At 37.4% G+C, this 18,843-nt stretch overlaps 1 protein-coding gene across 1 annotated transcript in view; it reads left to right on the forward strand.

Moving 5' to 3' along the window:
• The window catches only part of JMY (junction mediating and regulatory protein, p53 cofactor), a 65,948-nt gene that overhangs the window by 29,656 nt on the left and 17,449 nt on the right, over positions 1-18,843 (forward strand). Inside the window, exons 4-6 of the mRNA XM_042875260.1 lie at positions 1,735-1,904; positions 11,914-12,079; positions 14,934-15,121. Of these exons, the coding sequence (XP_042731194.1) occupies positions 1,735-1,904; positions 11,914-12,079; positions 14,934-15,121 (524 nt within the window). The remainder of the gene's footprint in view (positions 1-1,734; positions 1,905-11,913; positions 12,080-14,933; positions 15,122-18,843) is intronic.

Raw genomic sequence — 18,843 nt, forward strand, 5'->3', positions numbered from 1 at the left:
AAAATTTTTTATAGCTCTGAACACTAAGCAACAGCTCAGCTTTAACTGCTCTGGAAGCAGCTCTGTTTGAAAGTCTTCATAGATAAATGTTTCACATAGTTTTACTAAATGAGTCAATGTAGTTAAGCAAGGACATATGGCTTGTGCAGACATCTGTGCTCTTATTCTTGTATGGTTTTAACCAAAATAATCAGTTAATTAGTGTAAACAAACCTCAGGATGCAGTTTCACTTTCTCTATTTTTGTTTGACTGTGCAATACTGCTGACAGAAGTTTGTCGTACTCTTTCCCCTGCTTGAATGCAAGTTCCTGTCTGTTTCTATGCCTTGGTGCTAGTGATTGTGCAAATACATGAATGAGCTGTACCCCTGGAAGAAAGTCTTTTTTGATGGGTAGGTTTCGTGTCATCTCCATGAATAGATCTGTTTCAAAAGAAGCAATCACTGTAAAACAATTCAATTTAGGGTTAATATGAAACTTCATCTTACCTGAAAAAGGGACTAAACTAGTTCAAACATATTAATTAGAGCAAATTCTAAAGGTATTTAGCTTCTGCTTTAATATGACAAATGTGGCAAGTAAAACACCTCATTAGTTAATAAAAAGTGTATTTAGAGTTCCTTTCATTTTATTTATTTATTTTCTTCATGTAATGTTTTCATGTACAGCTGTCAGGATTGTAGGGAAGGACACTGCAAAAATGAAATGCCTGGAGTTTTTTGATAAATGTACAACATAAGTGTGCAGGTTGGTTTTTTTGTTTGCTTTATTTGGCCTCCTGCTGATCATAAGGAGATCATACATAAGAACAGATGACAGAGGAAAAAAAAACATGAGAGCAAATAGATATTTATTCTCTAACAATAGTGATTGGTATTTTCTGACACCTAGGGACTGAATGCTACTATTTTTGGTTGCGCAACTTCCCTGTCTTTTGCTCTGTAAAGTTAAGTGTGATCAATATTATGTGATTGTTCCGTATGTTAAAAATGGTGAAAATCTGAAATATGTTAGCCTAGATTTTTTCTGGGGCTCAGGAAGAGAAATCCTGAGTCACATATGGGACTGTTGCTACTCTGAGGGCTTCTTTAAAAGATTCTAGTTCAAGTTGGTACGTTAAGGGATGATTGTACCTTGTTATATAATTATCCCATAAAGCAATCTTTATTTTGAGTTTAAAAAGAAAGCATTGTTTAACAAAAATAGGTTTGTTAAATTCATTATTCTTTCTGAATTGCATTTGAAGTCAACCTCAAATTCTGTTTTAAATTGGAATTCTTATTTCACTCTGCGTTAAATTTATGACTGCACTGTAGAATTTGTGAAGGGAAACTGGAGATTTCAGTAGCTTACAGTAGAGGCTTTCAGAAGCAGGGGGAACCTGGGATGCACTTCAAGACCACATGGTAACAATAACCTGTATTTTTGTTGTCAAAAGTTATGAACTTGTGGTTCTGACATTCAGGTAATATGTGTTCAGAATAGTTTTTCTGAATAACAAAAATTGGATTTATAATAACGAAATGGTAAACAAATATGGAATTACATACTAATGTGAATCCTAAGAATTCTTAAACCTCAAATATGAAGGTTACTACTCTGTAGAATGACTTCTCTTAAGAGAACTTTGTATGTTTTTGGATACAAACGTGCACAGTCCCTACAGTAGAATCATTATAGAGATCTGAAGAGAAGACTGATAAAATGTTTACCTTTTTTTTTCCCCTTCTGTAGCTGTGTATGACCGAATGCGAGCAGACCAGAAGAAATTTGGTAAGGCAGCATGGGCAGCAGCAGTGGAACGTATGGAAAAGCTTCAGTATGCAGTTTCTAAGGAGACTCTGCAGTTGATGCGTGCTAAAGAAATCTGTTTAGAGCAGAAGAAACATGCACTGAAAGAGGAGGTAATTTTTCATACCAATCGGTAGAAGAATTAAACACGTAGTAAAAAACTGAACCTTTAAGGAGCATGGATACACTTGAAAGAAATGAACCAACAGACATGAAAGTCATTATTTTTCATATTTTCAATAATGTAAGTTTGTGTTTTAATCCCCACGTTCAATCATATTTAGCAAATGAAATTTTATTGTAGGTGTCACAGAGTCCTGAGGGAATTCACTTTTGTATCACCATGGCACTCTTGATGGTGTTTGAAAAATTATGTCAGTCAGGTGTAGTCCCAGGTGGCTGGAAAAAAGGGCAGTAGGGTACTCAAATTAAGAAGGGTCAATATGACCCTTCAAACTACCGACATATTAGTCTCACCCTGGTGCTGGGGAAGACCTTGGAGCAGATCATCCATGGAAAGGGAGTTGATATGGGATGTTCACCTTCAGTAGTGTCTTTGCAATGGTCCCCCATAGCACCCTTCTCCCCAAATTGGAAAGATGTGGATTTTATGAGTGGAATATTTGATGGATGAGTAACTGGTTGTGAGATAGTATCCAGAGAATGGTGGTCAGTGGCTTGATGTCTTGTTAGAGATCAATGGCAAGTACTAGGGATCAGTACCATGACGCGTGATCTTTAACATCTTCATCAATGATATTGTCACTGGGGTTGAGTGCACACGGCAAGTTTGTGGATGATGCCATGCTGTGTGGCGCAACTGAAATGCCTGAGGGACCAGATGCCATCCAGAGAGACCTAGACAGACTCGGGCAATGGGCCCAGGTGAATCTCATGAAGTTCAATAAATCCAAGTTCAGGGACTTGCACGTAGTTTGCAGCAACCCATGCTATCAGTATAAGCTGGGGGGGTGTAAGGATGGAGTGCAGCTATGTTGAATAGAACTTGGGAATACTGATGGATGGCAAGTTGAGCATGATCCAGCTGAACGTGATCTTACTGCCAAGAAAGCCAGCTGGATCCTGTGCTGCATCAGAAGCATAGGAAGGCAATCCTGCCCCTCTGCTCTGCCCTGGTGAGACCTCTTCCCAAATAGCACATCCAGTTATGGAGTTCTTAGTACAAGAGGTGCTTGGACCCACTGTGCCACAAAAATGATCCAGGGAACAGAACACTGCCCCTGCGAGGGCAGGCTGAAGGAGCTGGGTCTGTTCAGCCTGGAGATGAAAAGGCTTCAGTGAGAACTGATAGCTGCTTTTCAGTATTTAAAGAGGGGCTATAAGAAGAAAGGGGACAGACTCTTTAGCAGAGTCTGCTGGGGTAGGAGGAGGGGAGATAGTTTCAAACTAAATGACAAGGGATTTAGATTGGTTATAAGGAAGACATTTTTTATAAGGGTGGTGAGGGGCACTAATGGGTTGCTCGGAGAGGAGGTGTACCTGGAGATATCCACAGTCAGGCTGAATGGGGCTCAGAGCAACTTGATCTAGCTGTATATGTCTCCTATTTGTTGTGGGAGAATTGGACTACATGATTGTTAAAGGTCCTTTCCAGCTCAAAAGGTTCTAGTGAGGCCGCACCTTGAGTACTGTGTCCAGTTTTGGGCCCCTCACTCCAAGAAAGACATTGAGGCCCTGGAACGTGTTCAAAGGAGGGCAACAAAGCTGGTGAGGGGTCTGGAACACAGGGCTTATGAGGAGAGGCTGAAGGAGCTGGGAATGTTCAGCCTGGAGAAGAGGAGGCTCAGGGGAGACCTCATTGCTCTCTATAACTTCCTGAAGGGAGGTTGTAGTGAGCTGGGGGTCGGCCTCTTCTCTCGTGTCATTAGTGATAGGACCAGGGGGAATGGTTTCAAGCTACGGCAGGGGAGATTCAGGCTGGACATGAGGAAGTATTACTTTTCAGAAAGGGTGATCAGGCACTGGAATGGACTGCCCAGGGAGGTGGTGGAGTCACCGAGCCTGGGGGTGTTCAAGGAAAGGCTGGATGTTGTGTTGAGGGACATGGTTTAGTGGGAGCTATTGGGAATAGGTGAACGGTGGGACTGGATGATCTTGAAGGTCTTTTCCAACCTTGGTGATTCTATGATTTTGTACCACTTGTTTTCTTTTTACCTTTCCCTGGTTAGTCAACCAGGATTACAATTTTTTGCTTCTAACCACTAAAATGCATTAAAAAAGGAATTGAAACTGAAATCTGCAGCTCTGTAATTTCCATCCTACCTCTTGGGACACAAGCACTTTTTTTTTTTTTTTTGAGCAATTTTTGACAGTCCGTTTGGAAGGAATCTTCACATTAGTAATTACACAGATGACTAGCCAGTTATATAGGCAGTACTTTGATTTTGCTTACCCTGCTTATTAAGGCAGTCTTCCAGAGGGATTGGTACTAACAGTAGTACTCCTGAGGAAAGAGTGCATGCATTAAACAGTGTTTAAATACCTTGGCAGAAAAAAAAAACATGTGCATTAGATTTTATGATACTACCTCAAAACAAATATGCTAAAAATCTTTTAGAGTCTGTTGTCTTATGGATATTGTAAGAACTTCACAGGCATACTGATATTAATTTACATTTTAGAATTACTGGCTTAAGAGTACTCTTCCAATGCTTGTTGGCCAGCAAAATTTCACTGAATTCTGTTAGAAAAAAGTTATTCAGAAAGCTCACGACTTTAACACAGTACAGTCTGATAAATTTGCAGACAGATTATGTCCCTTTTTATGATCTTCTGTGGAAGACAGCTTCATGTATAAGGGAGTAAATGCAACCATGAAATTAAAGTGTGCCTGATTAGAATTACAGTTTTTTATAATAGAGATTCATTTTGATTAGTGAGTAATTATTGAGATGTGGAGAAGCATTCGGGATTAAACAGAGAAACAAGATTTATGCAGTATAGTAGGTTGGTGGAGGTCTCTGAAGTGAAAGGTTGGGGGGCTTTTTGAAAAAGAGGAACAAGAAGCATCTGACAGGTGTGCATCATTGTGGTGCTTTGGGATTTTGTGTAATAAGGTTGAAGATTAAAATAAGGTGATTGGGATGATATCAAGACCATCTTCTGTTCTGAAATGCCTTTTTTATTGCTTTGAGAATAGGATAGCTCTAAGTATGCAGAGGTTGGGTATTAGGAAAAAATTCTTCTCAGAAACAGTGGCAATGAATTGGAACAGGCTGCCCAGGGGGAGGTTCTGGAGTCACTGTCTCTGGAGATTTTCAAACAAAGAGTAAATGTGGCACTGAGGGACATGGGTTAGTAGGCATGGTGATGATGGGTCAATGATTAGACTAGATAATCTTAAAGATTCTTTCTGGCCTTAGTGATTTTGTGCAAAATTGGATGTGACAAATGTGCCTTCGAATCCTGTGTGGTAGAAGGGTTGCAGTCTTATCATAGTTTTCATTTAGTATGCAAATGAAACACTTTTTTTTTTTTACACTTAGATATACAGAAAGTTACTACATTTTCCAAACTAACATGATATGCCAATAATTTTTCTTTCTTACCTTTGCATTTAATAAAACTATTTTCTCTGTGCATCGTACTTCAGAATAATACCGTACTTCAGAATAATAAATAATTATCTATGCAGGAAGAGGGTCTTCTGATTTTAGTGTTAAGACATGGTTTTCCAAATAGCCTGGTGAAAAACTGTTAGTACAAGAAGATAGAGTTGAGCAGACAAAAAAGCCCACAGATCTTGGTAAGGCCTGTGTAAGCTGCAGACAGCAACAACTGTGTTGAAAGGGATATGTGTTGGATTAGCACGCAGTACATTTGTTGCTGTAGTACAGTGAGGATCTTTGTGGTTTTTTTGTGTGTCAAAATAAAGGTGGAATTCATAAATGGTATGCTGGGACATTTTTGTTACGAAAATGATTGAAATGGCACTGTAGAAGAGCTGGGGTAATCCTAGCTAGATGTAACAGAAGCAGAATGAAATTGCAAAGTACAAGTAAATTCCAAATTAGCAAGCTCATTTAATAGAACGTAGCCATGGAATTGCCAAAAAGATGCATGGTTTCTGGGAATATTTGGCGTGGTCATGCACCACATCCTTACATCTAAATTGGAGAGAGATGGATTTGAAGATTAGCCTGTTTGGTGAAAGAACTATTTGGATGGTTATAGCTAGGGAGTTGTGGTCAGAGGCTATGGGTTCAGATGGAGGTTGGTGATGAGTGGTGTTCCCTAGGGGTTTGTCTTGGGACTGGTGCTGTTCAGCATTTTTATCAACAGTGTAGACAGCAAGATTGAGTACACCCTCAGCAAATTTGCTGGTGACACCAAGCTAAGCGGTGCAGTTGATGCAATAGAAGTAAGGGGTGCTATCCAAACTGACCTGGACAAGCTTAAAAAATGGGCCTATGAGAACCTAATGAGGTTCAGCAAGGGCAAGTGCAAGGTGTTGCACTTGGGTCAGGGTAATCCCGGATAAGTGTACAAACTGGGAGAAGGACATGGTGGTCCTGGTGAATGAAAGGCGGACATGAGCCAGCACTGCACTTGCAGCACAGAAGGCCCACAGTATCTGGGGCTGCATCAAAAGCGGAGTGGCCAGCCAGGAGTGGGAGAAGACTGCCCCTCTCTACACTGCCCTTGTGAGACCCCACCTGCAGTGCTGCGTCCAGGCTTAGAGCCCCCAGCATAAAGCAGATGTGAAGCCCTTGGAGCAGATCCAGAGCAGGCCACTAAGATGATCAGAGCGGTGCAGCACCTCTCCTACAAGAAAGGCTGAGGGCGCTGACCTTTTTCAGCTTGGACAAAAGGTCTCCCAAGGGACTTCATTGAGGTCATCTGCTTACTTGAGGGGAATTAAGAAACAAAATGATATAGACTTTATACACAGTCTCCTTTTTACAAGGGGATGGCTTTAAACTGAAAGAGGAGAGATGTAGGTTAGATGTTAGGTAAAAATTCTTTACTCAAGTTGGTGAGGCACGTTTTTTCAGCCCTCAAGCCTGGTGGCTACAGCTGTTAGGTGATCTGCCTACCAGCAGTACCAGGTACGTACAATGTAGGAGACTCAATCATTTGTTTGGACAAAACATGTATTTTTGAAGTATAACAAGCTAGCAAAAGTCATGTGAAACTTCTCATTAAAAGATTATATTAATTATAAAGTAGTTTAGTTGGAATTGTCATTTTAGGGAAGAATATCTGGTGTCCTGCTATTTGATCCTTTTGAATTTTCATGTATGTCATTTTGTGGATAAAATAATGTAAAACAGCTGTTGTGAGCAGTTGAAATTCAGGAACAAAGTTGTCTTTTTAATACTTCATTTTAATTTCTTCCTCTCTTTGACAAAGTCTCAAAAAATAGTAGATCAGAAATAGTTTTTGTTTTTTTTGTGCACAGACTGTTTCATTACTACTCTAATTACACATCAAAAACTCCTTGAAGTCCATGTCAGTGATGATATCTTTGATTTAGGTAGTGTCTTCTAAGTTTTAATAAAGTTCTGACTTCAATATTTTAATTTAGCTTCTCATAAGTTAGTGAAGCTGTACATACAGAAGTTGGGTAACTGAAAGTATAGAGTGACGAGATACAGTGGAAGGAGCTACATATGGGCTTTAACTTTGCACATGTAGATACTTGGGATTTGAACAGTGTTTTAGAAGTCTGAATTGAGTTTAAATTAGGCCAGTTGTTACTGGTTTACTTAACAGCTGAAACTGTTTGCATTACTGCTATCAGTACTTTTATCAAAAGTAGAACTCTACCCAAATAACAGTTAGATCTTTTAATTTTCCTGTTCAGTACCTCTGTAAATTCCATCTGTTATTCTTAATTTTGTTTGAGAAGAATGATGAAAACTTTCCTTTGAGGCAGACCAGAGTCTGTTTTTGTGGACTGGTTCCCAAGACGTGTCCTCATGACAGTAAACAGAAACATTAAATCACAGGGAGAATCCTTTGTAATTCTGTAAGTATGTGAAATAGTTTGGGCAAATGGAGATGTGTGGCTAAACACTTAAAAACCAACAAGTCTCTTCCTGGGCATGTAGGAATCAGTAACTAGTTTTGTATTTTTTTATTTCCTTTTTTCTTTCCTTAGAAGTGTTACAGTACAGTTGTAAACACTCATTTTAAACACCATAGTAAGTGGTTAGTTATGTTTTCATAAAAATATATTCCAATAAATTACAGGTTGAGTTCTGTAATTTTTTTGTAGTTTGTAATTGTAGAAGTTCTTTTTTTTTCTTGTGCAGTGAGCCTAAATTAAAGATACATTTACTTCCGATGACTTCGAATATGTAAGCATGTATTGAATTTCATGACTGTTATTTTGCTTTTGCCTGTGTTGAATGCATCAGGCATTCAAAAATAAAAATATCATTTAAGGATTTTATTCAAGAAAACCTGAAAAAGTCTTTCTAGAAAGCATTTTTTTTTTGTTAGCAGCAATATATGTGTTAGCAATGGATAGCAATTTGCTAAAGACACCACAATTATTTTTTAATTTGTCTGCAAGCATTCTGTTATGGTAGAAAGGTAGATTTAATTATCATTACTTCTCTATTTCTTCTTTGACTATTTTTTAAATTGTTATGTTTTTAGATTTTGTTATCTTAGAAAGTGTGTTAAGAGTTCTTATCAGAGTCTTTGTGTTTTAATCTATTATGTCCTCATTACGCTATCTGTGTTTGAGTCTACATTCTGCCATAGAAATGTTAGGAAAACTAAGTTCCTGATTAAGATCTTCATTTAGTATGAATGAGACAACAAAGAAACTCTGTTACTTCAATTAGGGCCACACAGATTGAGTTATTTGTTATAATGAATGCAAGCAGTTGAGGCATATCAGGAAATTGAACTAAAATCTCCTCAATTCTAGTTCTTTGTCCAGCTGCAAAATATTTATTTCCTGTAAACAGATTCTCACTTTGAAGTTCCTGGTATTTCTCCACGGTATTGACATTGGTTAGACACTCACAAATGACTGTAATGAAAGGTTCAGTTTTTTTTTTTTATTATGCACTTTTACATAGCTTAGATATCTGAGAACCATACAACGATATTCATTTTACATTTCTGTTTCATGTGAAAACTGAATATAGTGATGTCAAAGGCCTTAAATAGATCAAGTAGGTGGCAGTGTCTCTAATGCATGCTTGCAAGGCTAAGATTTTGTTGTCGCTTGGGCCTTTGTGTTGCAGATTCTTGTACAGCTGAAAGAAACTTTGAGCTGCTTTAACTTCATTAGCTGATACTTATACTTAGTGTCTGTGCAGTCTGCAATGTTTGCAGGCTTAAAATTTGTGGACTTTTTTTTTTTTTGAAGAAAAGTTTGGGTGAATTTCACAGTTCACTGACAAAGCACGACTTCTTAGAAGTAGTAGAAGTTTGTGTTCTGTGGTAGAAGTTGAATGACATTGCGTTAATTTGCTGAAAAATAAAAACGTATTACAGAGAATCCTTTTAACATGCCAAAACCTAGGAGCGTCTCTTGTAAGCTAGCTCCTATTAAGAGCTGGGACATTCAGAAGAAATGGTCGTTTTGCCCTGAAAGCTTGCAATCTTTATTACCAGAACGGTAAACAAAATAATTGGATGCAGAGAGATGGATGTAGAATAGTAGACCACCTTAGCATGACACAGTGGTGTCACTGGACTAAAACATAGGAACTATGCATTATTGATGGTAAGATTTGTGATAATCGCTTAAAGACTTATTCATCCTTTCTGGCTGATAACTGGGGAAAAAAATGCATTTAGTAAATAATTTAGTAAAAGAAATTTTAAGAACAGAAATTCTAAGAGTTGATTCACAGTTTTTCCATCTGTTAATCTCAGGCAAAATAAAGTATAATTTAGGGAGTTGTTTCCTCACTGTTTAATTAAGCTGTGAAATCTCTGTCAGTGGATAATGATTCAAGTGCTAAGAGCTTACACGCTATTAAAGAGGGGGATAGAACAAAGTCACGTAGTAAAATCGGGAGTGTATTCAACAGAAAAGGCAGCTTAAGAAGTCTGGAGCTGTAAGCTCTGAGAGACTGCTGAACTGTTTTAGGGAAGTGTTGCTGCACTGTCTGCTACATTTCATCTTCCTGGATATTTGCTTTTACAACCTTTGTCTGAAACAATAAGATACTTTTTTGGTTTGATTTAGTACAGAGGTGTTTCTGATCTAGTGTAATTATGTCTAAATATATATGATAGATTAAACCTAGAAAACTCTTCTGTGTTATTGTCTGTTATTGACAGCCTTGATCCCTCAAGAGACCACCAAAGTGTAAAAACCTGGTAGCATTTATCTTCTCTAAAATGTATGGTTGGTTGGATAGATCCTTTATTTTTTCTAGGTAGATGTCTCTTTAGTGTTGAAGTTGCTGTCCTATGGTAACTGGATCCCCTTCCGTTAGAACAGTAAGAAAGATAGATCACAAGTCTTCAGTAAGGGTTAGATTTACTTTCATCCTCTCCTGCATGGGAGAAACTGCAAGGGATTAATTTTTGAGAAGGTAGAAAGTTTGTTTCTGACCTTAGCACTTCTGCTGGCTAACTATTTAAATAACCAACAATATTTAAATATTGTTCTGCTGAATGCATGCTTGCCTGAAGTCAAGAGAATGATCTAAGTTCATTTTTGATGTTTCTGGTGTCACTTTTTCAGACTGAAGCCACAATTAATTACTGAAAAAAATACAAAAACTTCTTTTTTGTCCTTTGAAAGGCTCCAGAAACAAGGCTGCTACAAGATTCCGTATGTTCTGAGGGGATATACCTGCGTATCTTCTTAAATTTTTTGGATGCTTTTCCCTTCTTCTTGGTGGCCAAGAGGGCCAGTGGCATCCTGGCCTGCATTAGAAATGGTGTGGCCAGCAGGAGCAGGGTGGTGATCATCCCCCTGTGCTCAGCTTGAGTACTGTATTCACTTTTGAGCCCCTCACTACAGGAAAGACATTGAGGCCCTGGAACGTGTCCAGAGAAACTGGAAACAAAACTGGTGAGGGGTCTGGAGCACAAATCTTGTGAGGAGCGGCTGAGGGAGCTGGGATTGTTCAGTCTGGAGAAGAGGAGGCTCAGGGGAGACCTCATTGCACTCTACAACTTCCTGAAGGGAGGTTGTGGTGCAAAAGGGTCTGGCCTCTTCTCCCAGGCGATGAGCAGAACAAGGGGAAATGGCCACAAGTTGTACCAGAGGAGGTTTAGATTAGACACAAGGAAGAACAAATTTTTCTCTCAGAGAGTGGTCAGGCACTGGAACGGCTGCCCAGGGAGGTGGTGGAGTTGCCGTCCCTGGCAGTGTTCAAGAGGCGCCTGGATGACGTGCTGTGTGATATGGTTTAGTGCTTGTGGTGGCAATGGTGATGAAGAGACAGTTGGACTAGATGATCTTATAGGTCATTTCCAGCCTTGTGATTCCATGATTTTATGATTCTATGATTCTTCCAAGCTGCAGTACTAATAAAAATTTGAAGTTTTTTTTAATAAATATTTTGGAAAAAAAAATAATGTAAAAGGCTTTGGCTCTGCAGATATTCTACTTTGTTAAGCCTGTATTCAAGAATGTTTATGTTGTAATGTTGGGATAGGAAATATAATTAAAAAAAACCACCTCTTCAGCCTTTTTTTTTTTTTTTTTTTTTTTTAATTTTGAAATAACCTTCTCAGTAAAGTTGTCTTTATCAGAAATCCATACATGTCATTTTCCCTGATTCTGCCACCTCTCACTTTTTTCCCTACTTCAACTACAGTAATTTTGAGGTAGTTCTCTAGATGCTGTTACATTTTTTGGATTAAAGATAAGGTCATTGTATCTCTTGTGAGAATCAGGTAGAAGAGTGATAGGGTTATTTCACGCTGCTTACTGTATGATTTTGCACTTTAGCCATCAGGAGTAATGTACCATACTGAAAAAAATGTCAAGTATTGTAGGTGCCTGATAGTGTGTGGCTTATCAAAACCAGCCTCTTGATGCATTCAATTTTAACATGCTGTATTTAACATACCAGGCTGTATCTAGATGTAATGATAAAATCCGTAGTATTAAGTTTCTTTGTCCTGGAAGTGTATGTTTATTCTTTTTTTCTGTTCCCTCTTTCCATTTAGATGCAAAGTCTGAAGGGTGGTACAGAAGCCATAGCCCACTTGGATCAGTTAGAAGCTGATTATTACGATCTGCAGCTTCAGTTATATGAAGTGCAGTTTGAGATCTTGAAATATGAAGAGCTGCTGCTGACAGCACAACTTGAAAGCATCAGAAGACTGATATCAGGTACTTCATGCATTTTAACTTAATACATGATCTGAAAAAGAGATAATTCTATTCTTAATGGTCTAGTAAAGTCTGCGGGAATGAAATGAGAACAGTTTCTCTACTATGTGACAAGCTGGATATTCTGACTTAAATTTACACTTGTTCATAGGCAGTACAGATGCAGGAGTTTTCGTATGATTTTCGTTATCTGTGTTTGAAAATGAGCAAATAAGGTTCTGTGTAAAGTTTAGAAAAACTAAATTCAGGCAGGAAGAAATGTTTGCACTGCTGGTCTTATGGGATAAAAACCTGCGAAGTGACTCCTGTAAAACAGAATTCTTCAGAAAATCTTGAAGCAGCTTTTATCACAGTCTCACTGGTGTAGAGCAGTGGTGTAAGCCTCTTATTTCCAAACGGCATTGTGTACTTAGAAACTACAGAAATGGTACAAGAAAACTGTACAGCATTTTTGAATCTAGTTGTGTCTTTGGACCTTTTCATGCTTAATATTTTTCTTCACATAAGCTCTGTTTTATTGTTCAGAGTATAGGGCTTTTTTTTTTTTTTTTAGATTAGAAAAGTCATTTGAAAGAGCAGAGATTTAAATCTTTTGAGTTGCCTCTGGAGAAAGCAAAAACATGGAGTACTACAGATTCCTCTCACTGTTGTGAATGTCCTACCTTCAGGTTTGTGATGGCAACAAAGTTAACTGCATGTGTAGGAGCTAGGGATTGAAAATTCTTTAAGTGACTTAAATGGCTGTGACTTAAGTGACTTCGTGGAAAGCTTCTTGTTGCTGTACACGTGTTGTGGTTTGTACTTGAGTAATGAGCACTGATTAATTTTATTGAAAGAAAACACTTGAATGGGAGATTGAGAAGAAATTTGTATCAGAAGTTTGCATCAAAATCCTTTCATTTAGTGATAGTAGAACCAAAGGGCCTTCAGAGATTAAGTCTCCTCTAAAACATAATTGGTCATTACAAGTTTTAACAAATGTTATGTCTAGAGATCTCAAAAAACCCCCCAAAATTTAGCCTCTCGACTTGATCCATAGTAAAAACAAAGCCACAAACCAACTAAAAATACAAACTGTCCCTTACTCTGCTAACAACTGAATAGTTGACTGTTCTGGCTTCCTTTGTTCTTTTAAATTTATGGAATACTCTTTAATAAATATTTTCTTTTGCAAATCCAACACTGGGTTTGGAAACTATTAAATAATATATCATCTTACTTTAAATGGCAGTAGTAGTCTTTTACCTTCATTAATCAAATACTAGCATTCAAAAAATGCAAATTTATTATGTTAGAATTTTAGAAAGATTCTTATCCTATCTGTACAAACTAGCTATATATCTTTATGAGATGGATTTGTGGTGAATGCATTGGCATCTCCAGAGAATGAGTTAGCTGGTTACTGTTTTGGATGAGAGGGTGTTAACAGTTGGAAATCACATGGATTGTATCTGAAGGTGAAAAATTCTTTTATTTTAAGTATTTGTGTCATTAAAATGTTTAAGTCCTGAACAGATGTTATAACATTTTTGGAAGTTCTAATGTTTTTTACAGAAATGTTTTGGGATTTTTGATGGGTGTTGCTTTTTTTCTTCTTTCCAAACAGTAAAACAATATGTAACATGTTGACCTCAGTGGGAATTGACATCAAAAGAGTTTCAGGATGGATATTAGGAAAAAGGTTCTTTACCAGAGCCTCTGGGATAGGTTCCCCAGCAGCCCCAAGCTGCCAGAGTTCAAGAGGCATTTGGACAGTTCTCTCAGGCACAGGGTTTAAATTTTGGGTTGTCTCTGTGTGAAGCTATATTTGGATTCTTGTGGGTCCTTTCCAATTCAGGATATTCTGTGATTCTGTGTTTTCTGTCTTGTACATTTGACAGTTTTGCAGCTCATCTGTTAGGGTTTCATTTGTAAATAGCTATCCTTAACTCTTAATGAAATCTCATTTTAAAGCAAGTGAATTCTTCCATTTTATAAGTGTGTATGGAAACACAATAGGTTTTAGCCATAGTTCTTGTTATTACTCACTATTTCAAAGTGGGTTCTAATGATTTAGCAACTTTGTCTGGATGAAATTCTGTATAAACTGTGCACTACACTAAAGACTTGAATAGGTCTGATATTTATTGTTGTTTTTTCTGATAGTATCCATATCCTGCTGACTCAATATCAACATTATGTAATAAAAATTTTGGTTGCAGCAGAGACCTTATGCACAAATGATTGAACTAACAACCACTTTTGAAATTGATGGTGTTCTGAAGAAGACCCTGTCCTCTTTCCCATATTATCTAAGGGCAGAAGTAGGTGGAATCCGTGATCTTCCTAAGATGTAGCTGATGAAGGAGGAATCATAGAATCATAGAATTGCACAGGCTTCCCACTGCTGCCACTATGCACAGTGACTGGAAGGCTAGAAACATCCTGAGAGGTTTTTTGGCAATGTATTGTCTAACTTCCCTTGTGGGTTGTGGCAGAAGAATCTCATGCTTAAAGATTTCAGTAAGAATCTATACGTTCTGAACTTTGTAGTGTAGACCAGGGGATATTATTGTATGGTGTAGGTCCCTTGTATTAAGTGATCCAAAGGCATTCATGGGCACTGTGATCAAGTTTGTTTACAGTCAGAAGTGCCACATTTTCAGTAACATTTGTTCTTTAATGTTTGAGCTTACCTGAATGACAACCATCTAACCTTCTGCATTTTTTTTTTTATCATCTTCTGAAATGACTGTAGTATTCTTATGCATTAAATCTTGCAACACAGGATGGCATTGTCTTGTAACAAAGCAAACTGTTGACCAAAAACACACTGTTGATTGTACTTTTTTTATTGCTGACGTTTTTAAAATAGAGAAGAGAGATGAAGTGGTATATTATGACACTTACGAAAGTATGGAAGCAATGCTTGAAAAAGAAGATCCGGCATCATCTGTACACTTACAAAAAGAGGAGCTGCAGAAGTTGCAGCAAAAAATCCGCCAGCTGGAAGCCAGGCGTGGACGTATTTCAGCCAAGAAAGCCTACCTCAGAAATAAAAAGGTACTAATAAATGGCAAATTTCTGTCATTATTAGCAAACTTAATAGAACTTCAAAATTATATTTCGAAAGATTGTATTATATTAAATTAAACTTCCACATCTCTGAAATTCTGTGGATTATATTTACTATATGTTAAAAGTTGTTATTTACTATATGTTAAAAGTTGTTTTAAAATATAATTAGACAAACAAGTATATATAATAAAATTGATATTTTAAGGTAATTCAATTTGGCTTTAAAGAACCTTTTAATGACAGGGAAGAGAGCAAATAAAATAATTTCTATTCACTTATCAAATCACTTGCATGTGGAGATTCTAGAATGATTTTACAGAGAGCAGATTTATGTCTTGATTTATATTTTGCAGAAGAAAATCTTCAGGGATGTTTTCTGATTCATGAGTTATTTTTCTCTTACTTCTGTCCTTTTAAGGGAAAGCAGCTACACATGTAATCCAGTATACATTCTTAATTTATAAAACTAGGTTTGCTATTATGAATTAATCGGCTCAGTTTCATTTTTTAATGTTTCGTGGTTGAAATATTGTGTTGAAAGTGTTTTTCATGCAGCAAAGATTTTAATGTGCTATGTCAAATATAGATAAATATATTCATTCATTTTTCCAGTATGACTTGTTCATTGTTCCCTAACAGTTGACACTTAGATCAATATGCATTAATAATGAGATAATTTAATGAATAGATAAAAGTTTTTTTAGAACAATGTAATACTTGTTAAAAGTATTAAGTAATTGGGGTTTAACAAGTAATACTTCTTAGTGTTTCCACATCTTCTTGTATATTCTCAAAATATACGGAAGTCCTAGCTGAGATCCCATTTTAAATTAGGATCTTTATATTTTGTGTTTTATATGATTAACAATATATGGTGATGAGTGATTAAGGAAGCACAGAAAATCATTCTCTGACATCAGATTTTATTTTTCAGGGGAAGTTGTTCCGGTCTTGTCTGTTAATGAGATAATATAGCAACAGATAATCAATTACTATGTATAGAATAACATGTAAATAAAAATTTCTTTGATTGTAGTCATTTTTTTTTTTTCAGAAATTTTCTTTATTTATGCAGTTGATTTTTTTTTTTGACTGTCAAATATTTTTAAGACATCTTTACTTAGAAACTTCTCCTAGAGATCTGTCAGAGACCTTATTCAGTTGTACTTCTGAATATTGAGCCAGAATTTTTAAAATTTTTTGTTTCAGTGAGCTCAGTGCAATTTCACTGTTCTGATATGTGAAGATAAGCTCTGTACTCATTTCCTTACACAAAATCTATTTGCGTTTATTAAGCAGTCATCTCCTGAAGTTCCTTTGTCTTGGTGACAGTTATACAAGAAAAAGCACTCAGTATTTTTCTTGTTTCTTTAAAGCGTGTTATGAATCGTTCATGGAAGATCTCTGTCTATTGTTATCTCAGTCTACCCCCTGCTGGCTGCACAGTAGTATTAATTAAGTTACAGTATGAAACAAATGTCTGTTTTATTATAGAGCTAGATTTCTAGCAGTGTTATGGTAATAAAGATAATCTAGAAGGTGTCTAGAAAAATTATTTGGAAAACAGAGAAATGAATAGAATTATTTGACATCCAGTAAAAGTGCTTCTTATCCTGAGCAGCTAAGAGAAGGAACCGATTGCAGTTATTTGGACCATTCTTATAGTGCACACTTTCACCTACCAATCTTCACATTCTGCTATGTCCATATAATAGGAGATTTTTATTGTTCCACAAGCAGTGAGGTTAAAGCACAGCCCATGCCTAAGCAGATGTATGCAGTAACGGTTAATGTAAGTTTATTGGTATGTTTTCATAATATCATAACTATTATGTTCGAATGGCATAACCACATAGAAATCTTAAAATATGCTTTCTGCACATACTGAGTTTTCTAAATGAGAAGATAATTTTTTAACTGTGACGTTCAGTATGAAAGTAAAATTCACTGGAACTAGCTAAGTACAACACTAATACAGATTTCTTTTCACTGTATTACAAATTACTAGTTTTGAATGTATTAACTTATCCATTGATAAAAGTTAAATGGTTATTCAGTTCTCTTTTTCTGTCTTTTGAACAGAACTGCAGAAATTGGTCAGATGATTAAAAAAAACAGTACTCTAGATTCTTTCGGAAGTTTGCATGGTTGGTTAGCATCTTTCATGAAGCATGGCTCTCTAGCTGATCATAATGCCCCCACTAAAGTTTTAAATAGTCCAGAGTATGAAGGATTATGTCACATATGTGCCAGGCTGTATTCCTAATTAAGAATCATACAATCTTTATAGCTGGAATAATCTTTTCTTTTATAAAAGGGTATGAGGTTATTGATTTATGTTCAACTTGTCATCCACCATAATCATACAGTTCATTTTCTTTTATATTTCCACCTCACTTTTGTTTTTTCCATCATCCTTTGCTTGTGGAAGGTTAATCTTCTCCATGTAGAACCTCACACTTATGAAATTGCAGCCTTTCTTTGTTAAGAACATTTTGGTAATTAAGATGATTCAGAGTTCTACTACTGTGCTGTGACATGTTTTCGGCCCCTCCTAGTTGTTGTGGGGTTTTTCTTGGTATTATTTCAAGTCATGCAGAACTAATTATATTAAAGTAGGTCATTTCTTTATTAATATGAAATCAGCACCAAGGATGTTTTTGTCCACCTTTTCCTCTTTCTTTACATGGTTAAAATATGTTTCACTATTGCTCTTATTCAGAAAGATCGAAATATTGATGCTAAACAAAAAATTTCGGGAAAGTGAGGCCTCAGTTACGAGAATATGTTCCTGTAATTTACATACTGAAGTACTGTTCTTTTTTCAATTTTCAATACTGTATCATTTTTCAATATTCTTGCCAACATGCAGAAAACCCCAAGAAATACAATGTGATCATCTTCACAGAATTATAGAAAGCCATAGGATAGAAGGGACCTCAAAGATTATCTAGTTTGAACCACAGTGCCATTCACAGGGTTGCAAGCCACCAGATCTGGTGAGGTCTCACCTGGAGCACTGCGTCCAGTTCTGGGCTCCCCAGTACAAAAAAGGCAGGGATCTCTTGGAAAGAGTCCAGCGGAGGGCCACAAAGATGGTGAAGGGCCTGGAGCATCTCCCCTATGAGGAAAGGCTGAGTGAACTGGGTCTGTTCAGCCTTGAGAAAAGAAGACTGAGGGGGGACCTGATCCAGGTCTATAAATATCTGAGGTGTGGGGGGCAGAATGGCGAGGCCGGACTCTTTTCAGTGGTGAGTGGAGACAGGACAAGGGGAAACGGCTGGAAACTGCAGCATAGGAAGTTCTGCACAAATGTGCGCAAGAACTTCTTTACAGTGAGGTGACGGAGCACTGGAACAGGCTGCCCAGGGAGGTGGTGGAGTCTCCTTCTCTGGAGATGTTCAAGACCTGCCTGGATGCCTACCTGTGCGACCTGCTGTAGGGAACCTGCTTTGGCAGGGGCTTGGACTTGATGATCTCTGGAGGTCCCTTCCAACCCCTACAATTCTGTGATTCTGTGAGATCAGGCTGCCTGGGTTCATACTGCACCTGGGCTTGAACTCCTCCAGGGATGATTGGGCATTCACAGCTTCTCTGGGCAGCCTGTGCCAGTACTTCACCAGCCCCTGAGTAAAGAATTTCCACCTCTTTCAGTTTAAAACCATTCCCCTTGTAAAAAGGAGACTGTGTGAAAAGTCTATCTCCTT

Source organism: Lagopus leucura, unplaced genomic scaffold (genome assembly GCF_019238085.1).
Source record: "Lagopus leucura isolate 7727_CA_CO unplaced genomic scaffold, USGS_WTPT01 Super-Scaffold_100014, whole genome shotgun sequence".
Taxonomy (NCBI): Eukaryota; Metazoa; Chordata; class Aves; order Galliformes; family Phasianidae; genus Lagopus; species Lagopus leucura.